At 42.1% G+C, this 13,650-nt stretch overlaps 1 protein-coding gene across 1 annotated transcript; it reads left to right on the top strand.

Moving 5' to 3' along the window:
- Positions 1 to 665: 665 nt before the first annotated feature.
- On the top strand, positions 666 to 12,845 carry LOC118769339. The gene is made up of 4 exons (XM_036516370.1): positions 666 to 857; positions 2,530 to 2,575; positions 11,500 to 11,877; positions 12,637 to 12,845. The coding sequence occupies exons 1-4, from the start codon at positions 666 to 668 to the stop codon at positions 12,843 to 12,845; spliced, it is 825 nt and encodes a 274-aa protein (XP_036372263.1).
- Positions 12,846 to 13,650: the final 805 nt, after the last annotated feature.

The following is a 13,650-nucleotide window of genomic DNA, read 5'->3' as shown; positions in this document are numbered from 1 at the left end:
GCGCATGTTACGTTACATGATTTTCATTAGTGTTATTAGGCTTCTCATAGGTTTCACCGCCGCATTTACTATACTTTGTAACCCTAAGCACTGCTTCCTCAAAGCTAACATTAGCTAGACTTTTTCCAATCTAGTGTTCTAATCGTGCCGGTCTGAACGTACACGCGAAAGGGCTAATCGCACCGGTGTGACCGTACACGAGAAAGGGATAAGGACTTAATCCTTCAGGCTTCCTCTTGAGCAGTCCCAAACATCCAACCAGAGATGTTTTTGTAATTCATCCCCCCCAAACATGCACACTAACTTTACACTAACACAAAGCACTAGCAAATTGGTTGATTTCCTTGCAAACCAGTCAATTGTCCACTGCTTGCAAATGTAACGGGTAAGAAGACCTGACCATTCTGGTGCAGTGCTCAAATCACCCCCCTTTTTCAAATTCATGAAGGATTCCTGCAAACACTGCCGTGACATTGTGGTAATATCATGGGAAGTCTGATCTTAAAAGGCACTGAACATTTGACAGCAAGCAATGCTCTGCTGCTGGGAGCCTGGCCCAATCACACTGCAGAGCGGAGGACATTTGGTGAGAAAAAAACACCTTGCATCAGTTGGCTGCTTCCCCGCCCCTCTTCCCTGAGGCGAGATTCAGGAAGGGGTCCAGAATGCCACCCACCACCACCTCTAAAATGAAAGCCAGGGAGCAGGTGGAGGCATGGGACCATGTGGCGCACCGAGACCCCCAGAATGCACTGAGGCTTGGAGTGATATTTGCCTCCCTCCCACGGATCGGACGCTACTGCCATCGACTAACAAATGGATTACTAGCTTCCCAGCTGGTGTGCAAGGCTCCCACGGTAACACTCATGGCATTTGGATGCACGTCAAGAAAATGGCTTTGGATGGAGCTTGTGAGCTGCCTGTCTGAGGGATTGATTTCCTTTCTGTCAATTCCTGTATGTGCATACACCTGTGCTAACTCTGTTTTTTACCCATCTCACACTTGAAAGTTGTGAAGGCTGTCAGAATAGGTCACTTTTTCACACCTCAGTGTCATAAACCATTGTGTTGAATGCATATTGGATTGGGATACATTTTATTGACCACATTGATCTTAGTGGTGTATGTATTATGCCCAGGAACAACACATTATATAGACACATAATAGTTAATATCAGGTGTGAATGAAAGGCTTCACCTGCCCTTCAACTGTCGATGGTTAATTTAATTGCTATTTAGTTGTTTAAATGTGTTTAAGGATCTTTGCTTATTCCCTTAGCAACGTCATCCATAACTGAGCTCACTGTATCATCCCCATTGAAATCCTGTTAATTGTAATTGGTTCGTTATTATTGTCTGCTCCAGCCATGTTAATGAGCCTCAGCTTGTCATGTTAATGTCAAAGGCTCTTTCAACCAGTACTAGAAGTTGTGAAAATGGCAAAAGAAGATATGGAGGCTGATCTGCAGTCCAGTATCAGAGAACATCAGAAAGAGCTCAGTATGCTGCATGCTGAGTTAAAAAAACATGAATGAACCAAAAGGAAATGGAAGTAGAACTCTTGTGGAATACCATGTCCCTCAAAGAGGGAGAGCTGAAAGCCCAACAGGAGTATGTGCTTCATCTTCAAAGTGATACTGGATTGGATGAACGGCAAGATCTGGCAGAGAAAGAGAGGAAATATTTAAAGTCCAAACAAGGGGTTGATAACCAAATTAAGCAGTTTAGCGGTTGAGAACCACACTTGCAAAACAGGATGAGATTAAGTCTCTTCTGCAAAGCATCCAAGCTTCGTGAGAGAGATGGAAGTACCATCCATGAAAAAAGAAGTGGAAAAACAGTGGGTGAAGTATTTTCTGAGGAGCCAATAGACAAGAGTTGCAATGAAAGGAACTGGAGCAGAAAGTTCTTCAGCTTCAGGCCTACATTCTTGATGCCTCCACTGATGCTGTGGAGAAAGCTGTGGCTATACTCTGACTGGTTCCTTTGTTTTGCATTTGTTTGCACTTTTAAGATAATTATTAGTTTTTGATACCATTGTCTCCTTTTTTCATGCAAGAAACAACAGCCAGCTTCTCTTCTTTGGTGTTAGTAGTGGGATTGGAAGAATCTGAGCTTTACTGAAAACAATTTTAAGTGTAATCATCACTGAAGTTGAAGTTTTTGCTGCTCTGGTTGGCAATACCACTCTTACTTGTGTTTCACTCAGTGCATGCTTGTACAAATTCCTCTAAAGCCATGTGGAGAGAGAAACAGCATTTTCTCCATTTTGTGCCGATCTCTCTGAAGGTTGCCAGTGTCTCCCCCCAGGCTGTGACAGGGCAAATACCACACACTAGAAACCCCCGTCACTCGCCCACCAGTCCTCGAAGACAAAACAGACCCAGACACACACAAAAATAGAAGGGTTTTTTACTGGATTTATGCCTTGCAGCAGGGGAATAACAGAGGTGGATGAGAAAGTGCTCTGTTTCTCTAGGGTTGATTTTAGAAAGCAGTTCCCTGTCACGCTCAATTATGTCCCCAAAGTCTCCAAAGCAGAAGTGCACTCAGGGGGAGCAGGGGGCGATGCTGGGTGACACAAAAACAGCCACTGCTAGAGCACAAACTGTGCGGCAGTGCTACCAAACCCTCATCATAGAGTATCCCTACACATGCAGGGGATCACTCCAACGGCGCTTTTAATTAAATGGGTTTTGCCCGTCTGCAAGCTGAATTCTTATTAGTCGGTACATGACAACTGAGGGAGATCCCATTTAAGCCCTTGGAGAAAGTGGTGTGCTGTTGGATGTGTGGTGCATTGGGGCTAAGAGACAGAGAGGTTTTTTTTTTCTTAAACATACATGTACTGAATTTGTTTCTTAATAGCCATTTTATGTAATAGTCAAATTGCTGTAAGGTTTGTTAATACTCATACCTGTATTAAACAATGAATTCAAAATTGAGTTAGGTACTAGCTATGTGCTAGCTTTTTGTTTTATCCATCCTTTGATGTATGTAACTGGCAAGATCAATCATTTAGTTAGGCTCACATCCATTATTTTTACTGGTTCTTATGGTAATAGTTCTGGTTTCAATGATTTATTTTATATACTGGAAAGGGTGATGAACCTCACTGTAACTCTAAAATTTACATTAATCCCTATTCCAATGGTAGTGCTCATACAGAAGAGAAACCTATTGAAATACTGTATATAGCAACATAAACATAAATACACAATAATAAATGGGAATTTTTGCAATTTATAAGTACATTTCACATGCACTGACGTACATGGACATATTACAATTAAATGCATTTCTTGGCCAATTTAAAATATTCACTTATGTTCAAAAAAATGACGTGAAAAAATAAATATATATTGCAATTTTTTCTTTTCTGTATGGGTGTCTGTAGCAGAGTGCAGTACAACTGTGCACACGTGGAGCACTCGTCCCCAGACACCAGCTGTCTCATCGAGTCCTTACCAGCCTGACAGATGTGATGTGGAGTCAATCAGTCACATCACGCATGGGCTTTGATTTTGCTGGAGTGTCCCCTGTGGTGTTTTTCCAAATACATCTTCGCTCCCCGGTTCATGCGCCACCTATTCGATTTCCAAAGCAGACAGAGCAGGATGCTACACGTGTTTCGTACCTGGAGGGCTGTTGCAGGTACCGCTGAAAGCAGGAGTGGTAATATGCTTTTAAGAGTGATATTCCTGTTGCACTCCTTTTATTACCAAGGTAAAGGCTGCAGTTGTTTTGTGCTTCTCATTATTACTTCAAAAAGGAGTGACAGAATGAAAATCTTTACACCACAGTGAGTTGATCTTCAAAGAGCCCCAGTACACCCAATGCAAGTTAGTGTTATTAACTATAATGATAATGACAAGTGTCTCTCTCTCTCACACACACACACACACACACACACATTATTTACAGGAGGGCACAGCCCAGGAAGAGAGGGAGGATAAGACTGGAAAAAGTCTGGAGGTCAAGATTACTAGTCCCTATGGCCCCCTCCCTCACCACACCCCTCCTCCTTCTTTCTGAGTGCAGGGAAAGGTGGGAGCAGCAAACAGTTCTCCCAAAACAAGGAGAGAGGGCTAGGGTAAAAGGACAGTAATGGCAGCAGAGGTGGGTGGTGTGCATCTACAGGTGGAGACTAATTACAGAGAGGTAGATTGTGGAGGATGCTATATAACTAAAGGTGAATAGGGGAAAAGACTGATGAGAGTGGATGGTGTACAGAAAGGGGTGGATAGTGTAATACGTAGTGAGGTTTGCGGCACTGAAAGTGGCTGTCACTATAAACATGTATACTTGCCTTTTTTCCCCTATGGCTATGGGACATGGGAGCATCTACTGAGCAGCATACAGGGAGTGCAAGAAAAGATCTTGATAAACAGGCTTGCAAAAACCACACAAAAAGAAAACTGACAGTGTAATTTCATAACATGTAGCAAATGTGTAGGGGGTGAAACCTGGTACAAAGCTCACCTTCTATCCAGACTTGCAAGTTTATCTCTCATGAAGAGTGCATACCCTGCATGAAAAAAGGTTGCTCCTTGGTCAGCACGTTGTAGAAACCTTTGCACCTCCATTGTCTTGTGCTGTTAGTGTGGTCATTTGTAGACATCTGTGAGTGTACCTTCACATACCCGAGTATTCACCTAGCATTAAGTGACATTAGCATTAATGACAATTCATATCATGTATATGAAGTTAGGATGGCCACTTAAAGTTAATTCCACTAAATTCAACTGTTGACACAGAGCAGATACATGAAATTAGCCTCATTTGTATGGAGGCCATCCAGAGGCCATCAGGTGGGCAGGCTAACTGAAACACTTTAAGCTAAGCGTGATCTGTGTCATACACTGAGAGAAGGGCTTTTTGCTGTGAGTAGAGAGTGGAAAAGACATGCCAGAGAGAGGAAAATGAGCACAGTAGCAATAAACCCTGGTTTTCTACAGGAACAACTGCATCAAACCAACACAATACAACAAAAGATGGTCACCTAGCCACCAAACTACAGCCCTTGGGTCAAAAGTTAGTGACTGTAACTCTTAGCACCCCGGATGAGATGAGGTCAATCTATCAGTTCACCAATACATTTAGAAAACACTCAGAGGCTGTGTATCTAAGTGGTTAAGGTGTATGTGTTGAATATAAGCTCATTTCTACCACTCAGGTTTGATCCCAACCTTGTCATTTGCTGACAATAACCAAGAGCCCACAGCAGCAGAACAAATTTGGGTATAAGGGTAAGCAAGTCGGGCAGCATTTCCTCTTCGTCTTACTGCCCTCAGCCACCCTGCGATTTGTGAGGCACCTGCAAGTTGCTCGGATCAAGTCAGCAGAGTAGTTATCTGTCCTTCAATGAGCACCCACTCTGATGTAGTGCACTATGTTATTTGTAGTGTGGAAAAACAGCCATTGGTTTTGTGCCAGAATCTTTCCTCCATGGTCCTGTGCAAATGTAGTGGTTGTCGCTGTGAGACAAGCTTGATATACTGCCGATTCCAATATAGGGCTGCAAAAAGTTGAATCAAAAAAAAGAGAGAAATTGGTTGGGGGTGTCCTTGATTGTGAATGCCAGCACCAGACCATTGAACAGGGAATATATAGGGCCCTTTTGCCAAGGCTGTCTTAGTCATTATAGGCTATTCAAAGTCAGTCTTAAGCAACACACAGAGGACCTGTCATCATAAAGCAGGGCAGCAAATCAATGGAAGGATCTGCAAGGATAGTTAAGAGGAAGAAGTTCAAGCCCTGTCTGCTAAGACAAGGGAGGCCCTATGTAGGGAAAGATGAACGTAAAAAAATAATACTTGGCAGAGTAAGACATGAAAGTAATATAGATACAATACATTCTTATTCCAACAAATCAGACAGATTGGCAAAAAAGCTGCACACAGTTAACTTTTGATTGGCTGCTGATGATAAACCAACTAAAAAAGCTTTATTTGCCCATGCATTAAATATTGCTAAAGTCCATTCTATAAATGACAAATGAGTACGATATGCTGTAGATTACAGAATGTCTGTGACCCAATTTAAAATTCAGATGAATATGTAATTACATTACATAATTTAGTTTCTTTTTCCTGGTCAAAAGGCCCCACTTCCTGTCACTTCAGGGACTCCAAGGGGAGTTCAGATGCCAAGCTGAAGCCTCTTAAAGAATAACAAATACTCCTCTGAATATTCCTCCACATTCAAGCACTCGTTGTCACAGTTTCAGTGAAAGTGACAGTCGTTTAAAAGGGACGCGTCAAATCATCTTCTGGCTGGCGCTTTGTTGACAGAGAAAAAGAATGCTAATTAACCAAGTGTCGTTAATCCCAGCCCATCCCTGCCTAATCTATTTGCATACGAGGCGTCCCCCCTGAGCCGGAACAGAGGTGACACTCGTCAGAAGCGTGGCTCGACATCGACCGCCAAACACAGTAGCCTTCAGCTCGCATCCTGTCACTGAGCAAATCAAGGCACAGAGAAGCTGTGACAGCTACATCAAAACCATTGACACTTCCCCTCTCTGCGTTTGGCAAAACAATATTGGCATGAAAGTGACAGGAAATAGAGAAGATTATACTGCCACCATGTCCCAGAGTAAAAAAATGAACCTTAGAGAACAGCTAGAAGATTCCAAATCCGGGTGGCTCAACTTTGTATCACCAAACATTATTCAGAGAATTGCATTTAAATACATTGCTTTCCATTTGCTTCAGATCATTATGTGTTTATGTGCGTGTTTGTAAAATACCTAGAAGTTTCTATTGAGTGACCAATTTATGTACAAAACACAATATAACAGCTCTAGCTGATATCCAATTAACTATACATCTCCATCTCTTAAATAAAAGGTGAATTTGAGCAGCTTGTGCAGCTTCTAAAAACACTGGTTATCTGAACAACCATGTAATTATGTCATTACTATCCAAATGTACTCTTGTGTAAAGCCAAAGTTCAGCTCAACCCCTAACCATAATCAGAAGAGTATGTACATTGATTATGATCATGTACAATAGACCATGTACATGTTTCTGTATGTGTGGACTGCACAGTACCTGCTTGCAGTTACAGTGCACATACTGAAGAATTACAGAGTATTGCTGTTGCTTACATTGTCTCCTTGTTAGCGTAAAGCATGACAAGGTGTTGGTTCAGAGCCAGTGACATCACGTGAGCCATATTCCTGGCTTTCCCGTTTTCAGATTTAATGGAAGGTACATGTGAGCTTATGAATAACTGGAGCTTCCTCTCCAAGATCCTTTGTTATTTTATTTTATTTGACAGAGAATACACATTAGTCAACATTTCTGCAGATGTGTCTGTGTGTCATATTTAGATAAATTTAGCTGTAAATTTTCATGTTAGTCCTGTGGCAGGAGTAAAAATGGGTAACAGTACCACACACTACACAAATATATTGGAGCTAATCATAGAAATGCAAAATTACATCACATATAATAGCTGCAACGTGGTTGGAAATGAGAAAAGCAGAACCAAACATCATAGAACATCATGTATGTTATTGACATGTAAAAGCACCACAGAAAGTGGAAACAGCAACATAGCAATCACACCTATTAGCAAGAGGACCTAGAACATTCACAACTTCTAGTGCTGCTCATCTTATTATCTGTGAATCCATAATTCCATCTGTTCCAAAACATTTTGAATTAAGTAATTCATTATTAGCAAACAGCACTAGTGCTCTTTAGAAGTTTTTGAGGGCCACATCTCATAGTGCAGATCTGCATCCAGTTATTGATCCCATACACATTCCAGGATACTGAGGAGACTGAGAGAAGAAATATACAGGTATAGAAACACAAAACTGGAGAGAGACAGACATGCAAATCAGGGAGGTGCCCCACCGGCAATAAATGTGTGAAGTGCACAAGTACAGAAAACGGAGACTACAGAGTGCTCAGGAATTATTTGTGCTGTCACAAAGGGATAAACAAATATGCACCGATTTTGAATCAGTCTTGGGCTTTAACAGGTTTGGGGTATCTGATCCTGGATCACTGACTACATATGGTGTGCATGGTAACTGAAAGTACTCAGAGACACTTGAAAAAGAGACACTACTGCCACCTGCTGTTGCAGACAAGCATCTACATCTGAGACACCCTTTATCAGACTGTAAGTTTCCATTTCAGTGCATGAGCATTTCAATTGACTAGCTGTGACAACAACAACGTTGACTACATTACATTTCCTTATCTTAGCAGACAACTCTTTGTCACCATTACTTACATATTTAACTAACCATCCAACTATTTATTTTATTGAGGTAATTTGTATTAAGCACCTTACCCAAGGGGGCAACAGCAGTGCCACCCCAGGAGGTTAACCGTCAAATTTTGGATAATGAGTCCTACCAGTGCAGCTCAGCACTGCCCTTGGCAATGATGAGGATACTGCATGAGCACATCAAACCCCTGAACCTGGTTGCATGGCTGCCAATAACTTGACAGCTCTATAGGCATGACAACCATTCAATAGTCATCAAGCACAGTGCTTCAGCATGTGGCTTTCCTTTGGTTTTCCCCATCCCTTTCACATCCTAGATATATGTAGGCAAGTTCAATTAATTAGTGAAAGCAAACAGGTCCTAAGAGCAAATCCTATGTTTGTCTGGCTGAAGACGTCTCCCCATGTTAATTAATGCTGCATTTCAGGTAACTGCTGCCTTCCACTGTAGCCTAATTAGCTCACATCACACAATGTCTCCTCTAACAACACACAGAAACATCAGAGTAAAGTACCCGTCTCACTGTTGAAATTCAGAAATGGCGGCAATCCCTCATCAAGCACAGGAGCTGCGTGGGATTAGGAGGTGTCCGTTGCGCTTGAGGGGTTCGCCTGATGTCAGGATAACCCCTTCCAAAGGATTATCCAGTCTTAGAGAGCGCCAAGGAGCCTTAACATGAAATGGCCAGTTTAAAAAAAAAAAAAAGGAGTGAGCAATTTAAAGTTCACCCAGATTGCTGGACCAGCTGCTTTGTCTCGGTAAAGCACTGCCAATGGATATTTCTGACTCTCTGCAATTTTAGGTTGTAAACTTCGTACCTTGCCCTTCCTGATGATGGAACATGTCACGCACAGTCAGCCAGTGAGATTGCCTTTTGTGTAACAGGTTTTACCCTTTCAGTTTAAAACAACCATCAATAATAAAATGCAAAACTATAGATGCAAAAGGAAAAACATTTCGGACACACAGCCTGTGTGATAAATTTTGCCATGAGTTTGCTATTTGAGCGATTGTATTTATGTATTTATTTATGGGGGATGGCAGTGTGAGGAAGATGCCAGGGACTGGACTTGAAGCCAAATGGTGACAGGTTCAAACCAAAATGTAATTAAATGCAACGATTTCAATGTAAATCTGCTATTACAAACTATAACATTAGTCTGTCACACACACACACACACACACACGCACGTTATTCTTTAAGAGGTTTCAACTTGGGATCTGAGCTCCCCTAGGGGTCCTTGAAGTGACTCTGATTTCTTTACAAATAAATTGGCCCCTGAAAGGGTTAATATGCAATTGTACACATACATTTAATACTGAAGTGTTCATTCTTAATGTATTATGTAATAATTTCATGCATTAAATTAGAAATAATTTAAATAGTTTCTCATCTAGGATTCATGTGTATAAATATGACATTGCCTTGCATTATATCTGATGTGTTTTTATACAGATCAAAGTTCTTAAATAACTTTTTCTCTAAAATCTTTCTCTTTACTCAACAATGTACTGTGTACTGATTTTTGCAAGGAGATCATTACAGAAAAAGTGAAATCAGTATCAGTTATAATCAAGCAAGCATTTCAAGACAGATGATGTAAGAAATGTACTCTGTGGAAGAGCACTGATTGGCCATCACCCAGCAGACTGACAATGTGTACAGACCTCAACAACTTCCTGTTTCGTATTCACATGTTTTTAGACCCCTTTACAGAGATACCCTGACTATCTTGGGGAATGGAGACAATGGCAGGTCGATATGCTGTGGGTTTTGGAAAATATTCACTGCAGTGCATCGCCTATTGTATTCTCATCTCGGGTGAGTACATGCACTTTGTGCATAAACCACAATTGATTTACAATACATTATTGGCATTTAGCAGACACTCTTATCCAGAGCAACTTACATTTACACACAATTACAGGTTTTTACAATGTTATCTATTTTATACAGCTGGATATTTACTGAGGCAATTGGGGGTTAAGTACCTTTCCCAAGGGTACAGCAGCAGTGCCCCCATGGGGAATTGAACTGGCAACCTTTCAGTTACGAGTTCTTCCCCTTAACCACTTTGCTGCACTGCCACTCTGCTACATTATTTGTTATACTAATGGATCATATGCATACATATATACACACATACACACACACACTGAAATAATTTGCTCCAACAACGCACTGGCCTGGCTGTTAGTAAGAATGGCACAGTCACAAAGCATAGCACATACACAGGTGCACTGTGAGACTGGCAGTCCACCAACAGCCTCTATGCAGCGCCCTTTAAATGCACTCGAATGGTTCACTCACAGCACCTTCACATGGTGTCACATCTCGAAAAGGGATCATGTGGGGAAAAGTGACGGTAATATGATCATTTCGATTTTTTCATAGCTCATATTACACCTGTAAAATGCACCCTTTGGCGTCACATTTTAACATTTTAACAAGGTATTCGTAAAGAGCAGAGGGAGCAGAACCCAATTTCATGGTATGTTTCATATGATGGGCAAATTATGTTAGTGTAAAACATGATAATATGGCACATTATATACTATGATAGATGTTATTCCATACAAACTTTGATGATGAGAATTAGTCATTCAGCCCAGCTGGGCTTGTCATCTTGCCAATAGTCAACAGTGTCGCTAATGTGTCATGCCTAGTCTCAATCTAAGGGTCTCAACTATAAAAATGTAAAAGCCTCCATCAAAGCTCCAACTATTATGGGGTTCATGAAGCCTCACTCTCGAGTTATAATTGAAAACATCAGATAACTCAGAATTAAGATGGACACATAGAATGGGCAGAGCTATCATGGCTGCTCTACGAATTAATTATTGCCATTATGTTTTAATTTCATTGATGCAAATGAAATTAAAGGAAATGCAAACAAAACTCAAACTGACACATGAATGCCTATTATCATTAATTATGTTCTGTCTAGGTGAATGCATGGGAGTCAGTGGAGATGAGGGATTTTAAAAATTATTTCAGGGAAAATACACAGATGTCTGGCAACATTGGGTGTCACCTGATTTTCGTTGAGTGACATTCCAATGATCCTTTCTCTCCCTCTTTGTGTGCGCGTGCACGCACGCACGCAGCTCTGTCTTGCGCTTTGCTGTGCATCCAGCATATGTGTGCAAACATTGTTTTAGTGTGAAATGACCTCTAACCTACTACATCACCAGCCTGCATTTACCAGCTGAGCCCTGAATCCCACCTCTCTGTCTCTGCTCCACAGTGGTGTGTGCATCAGTTCATCTGAAAGCCGATCAGGAGCAGGTCACGGGCATGGAGAGCCAATCAGCTCTCCTCCCTGCAGTGTACACTGTCACGGGCAGCCCGCCATCTTTCCTGGTCTTGACCTGGACCTCCAGCAACTCCACGGTCATTGTGAACACAGTCAGATTCACTGCAGGGAGGGTGGCCATAAAGGAGAACAAGGAGTTTGTCCCTCTGCACTACAAGGAAAGAGTGCACATATATCCAGCAAACGGGTCCCTCCTCCTCCGTAACATCACCCAGGAAGATGCTGGAGTCTACACCCTCACTGTCAAAGACTCCAGCACTGGCATGGAGCAAACCGCTGCAGTCAAATTAACCATCTTACCAAATGAAGGTATGCCGCCATCTGGTCTCTTTACTCATATCACCAGTGCCAATATCACTATTGTCAGTCTGCAGACTACAGTTAACACACGCTCCAGAGCCTTGTGGTTTCCTCTGGACTTTGAAGTAGAGCTCCCATTAGGGTATGATTAACTGTTGCGTTTCTTCCAGTCACATGACCCTCACTTATCAACAGTTTTACTGACAATTCAAAGCAGGCGTCCTTTTGAAATACAACATCATGAGTTTTGTGTAAAGGACAAAGCATACAACTTAAGGATTGAATCTTGGCCCAAAAAGTGCTGGGCCCGTGAGACTTTGCCGTTGATGCTTGTGAGTTCTGCAGTCACACAGGGTTGTGCGGAGGCTGTGAGCCTCGTTTCCTCCCTCTGAAGCGCAATGGCTTCCTGTGGAAGATGCCACTCTGCTTTTCCTGTTTATGTCACACGTTCGGCTGAGCCGGAGAGGGAGACCTGCAGATAGCTAACCGCAAAGCAAGTCCCCAAAACCCAGACTGTCGCCCCTCCCCAACATCACCCACCCAACTACTCAACGTTCATACCTGCTGAGGGTTCCTTTCAAATTGGAGACTCTGTATGTTTGTGCGTTTTTGCTTAGGAAGGATAGCACATATCTGACGACCTCTGCCTCACTCATCATCACGCCTCAGTGTGGAATCGAACCAGCAACATTTTGATTATGAGCCCTGTTCCTTACCAGTACGCTACAATGCCATTTTAAAAACCTGGTTCTTGTGTTCTGTCTGCAGGGCTCATGGAGTTTTTCCCAGACTCTTACCGGGACAACATTTCCACTGTCACCAATCTGTCGGCGTGTAACCACACCCTGTCGCATGGAAACCCTGTTGTCCTAGCAATTGTCCTGCGCACCTCCTCGCTGGGCATCTCCGCCCTCATCCTGACGTCCATCTGCCTGATCGCTAAGGCGATGTCCTACAGGGAGGTGGATCTCTTTTAGGGGCGGGGGCTGCAGCTTGCAGTAAGATCAAGGGTGAACTCAATGCAACGATGCGGCTAAGCAGGCTAAACAAACATCTGGCATAGGCAAAAAAGAAAAACAAAGCTGAAGGAGAATTTAAATAAAAAAAAAAAACTGCAACCCTCGGGTCTGGTTGACCAACCACTTCACTGCACCATCATCGTTTTAAAGGAATAATCACAGGAGTAGGCAGTAGACAGTTGGCTTCTCAGTCCAAGTTAGATTGTTTTATTTCCCTGGAGCGCTCAGTCAATGCATTACCCTACTCTTGTCTGAACTCTTCTGACTGCAGTACTCAGGCCTGTTTAAAAAGTATGTCTATTCCAATTTCATTCTAGGAATAGTGAGTTTTTTCTAGGCATTATAAAGAATGCCTTTGATTAAGTTCTTAAAAATTACAATACTTGTTCATAGACAGATGCTGATGAATGAGATTTTGAATGTTTGCACAGTCTCTCCATTTTGAGGCGTATGTCACTTTATAGGTCTCCTTCAGGTGACCTGGAGAGAACATGTGCCACAAGAAACAAGCCGCAATCTGCTGTCATCAGACATTTAACACACCAAATTATGGCTGAATATTTACACGTCACGGGAGTCAAAACTGAAAAGATAAATGGACTTTTCTAAAGGTGTGAATGAGGAGTTTGACTTCAATCCTTCTCAGGCAACCACTTTCTTAAGATCCTTTTACATATCTACAACTAGTCCATTGTACATTTTTACCAAGTTATTTTGTGCTGTTTAAATGTCAAATGTGCTCATCTATTGAACATGCTACTCT

Source organism: Megalops cyprinoides, chromosome 22, assembly GCF_013368585.1.
Source record: "Megalops cyprinoides isolate fMegCyp1 chromosome 22, fMegCyp1.pri, whole genome shotgun sequence".
Classification (NCBI taxonomy): Eukaryota; Metazoa; Chordata; class Actinopteri; order Elopiformes; family Megalopidae; genus Megalops; species Megalops cyprinoides.
This window is presented reverse-complemented; position numbering and strand designations above follow the sequence as displayed.

Coding starts and splice junctions, on each gene's coding strand:
- LOC118769339 (XM_036516370.1), top strand. CDS start 666: ATGCCACCCACCACCACCTCTAAAATGAAAGCCAGGGAGCAGGTGGAG. Junction 2,576..11,499: donor GGAGCAGGGGGCGATGCTGG/GTGACACAAAAA, acceptor TCTGCTCCACAG/TGGTGTGTGCATCAGTTCAT. Junction 11,878..12,636: donor AACCATCTTACCAAATGAAG/GTATGCCGCCAT, acceptor TTCTGTCTGCAG/GGCTCATGGAGTTTTTCCCA.